Consider the following 246-nt stretch of genomic DNA (forward strand, 5'->3'; position numbering starts at 1 on the left):
GTGTCCCCCAGGAGCGCCTACTGCGCTGCCGCCGTGGCCTCGCTGACCAACGTCCTCACCCCCGCGCTCTTCGCCGGGACGGCCGAGTGGATCGTGAGGTGAGAGCTGCCGTAGAGGGGGACACGTTGGGCACAGGGGACGGCCTCTTGTAGCAGGGCTGTCCTGACGCCGCTGCTTGTGTAGGTGCCAGAACTGGGAGGGTGGCATCGGTGGGGTGCCGGGGATGGAGGCCCACGGCGGGTACAC

At 69.5% G+C, this 246-nt stretch overlaps 1 protein-coding gene across 1 annotated transcript in view; it reads left to right on the plus strand.

The window, feature by feature from the left end:
* LOC104547367 (protein farnesyltransferase subunit beta-like) overlaps positions 1-246 on the plus strand; it is a gene marked incomplete at both ends in the record, with an annotated part of 2643 nt that overhangs the window by 1537 nt on the left and 860 nt on the right. The window contains 2 exons of the mRNA XM_010193018.1: positions 12-98; positions 184-246. The exon at positions 184-246 is cut by the window's right edge and continues 55 nt beyond it. Of these exons, the coding sequence (XP_010191320.1) occupies positions 12-98; positions 184-246 (150 nt within the window). The remainder of the gene's footprint in view (positions 1-11; positions 99-183) is intronic.

This window comes from Mesitornis unicolor, unplaced genomic scaffold (assembly GCF_000695765.1).
Source record: "Mesitornis unicolor isolate BGI_N332 unplaced genomic scaffold, ASM69576v1 scaffold35399, whole genome shotgun sequence".
In the NCBI taxonomy this organism is placed as follows: Eukaryota; Metazoa; Chordata; class Aves; order Mesitornithiformes; family Mesitornithidae; genus Mesitornis; species Mesitornis unicolor.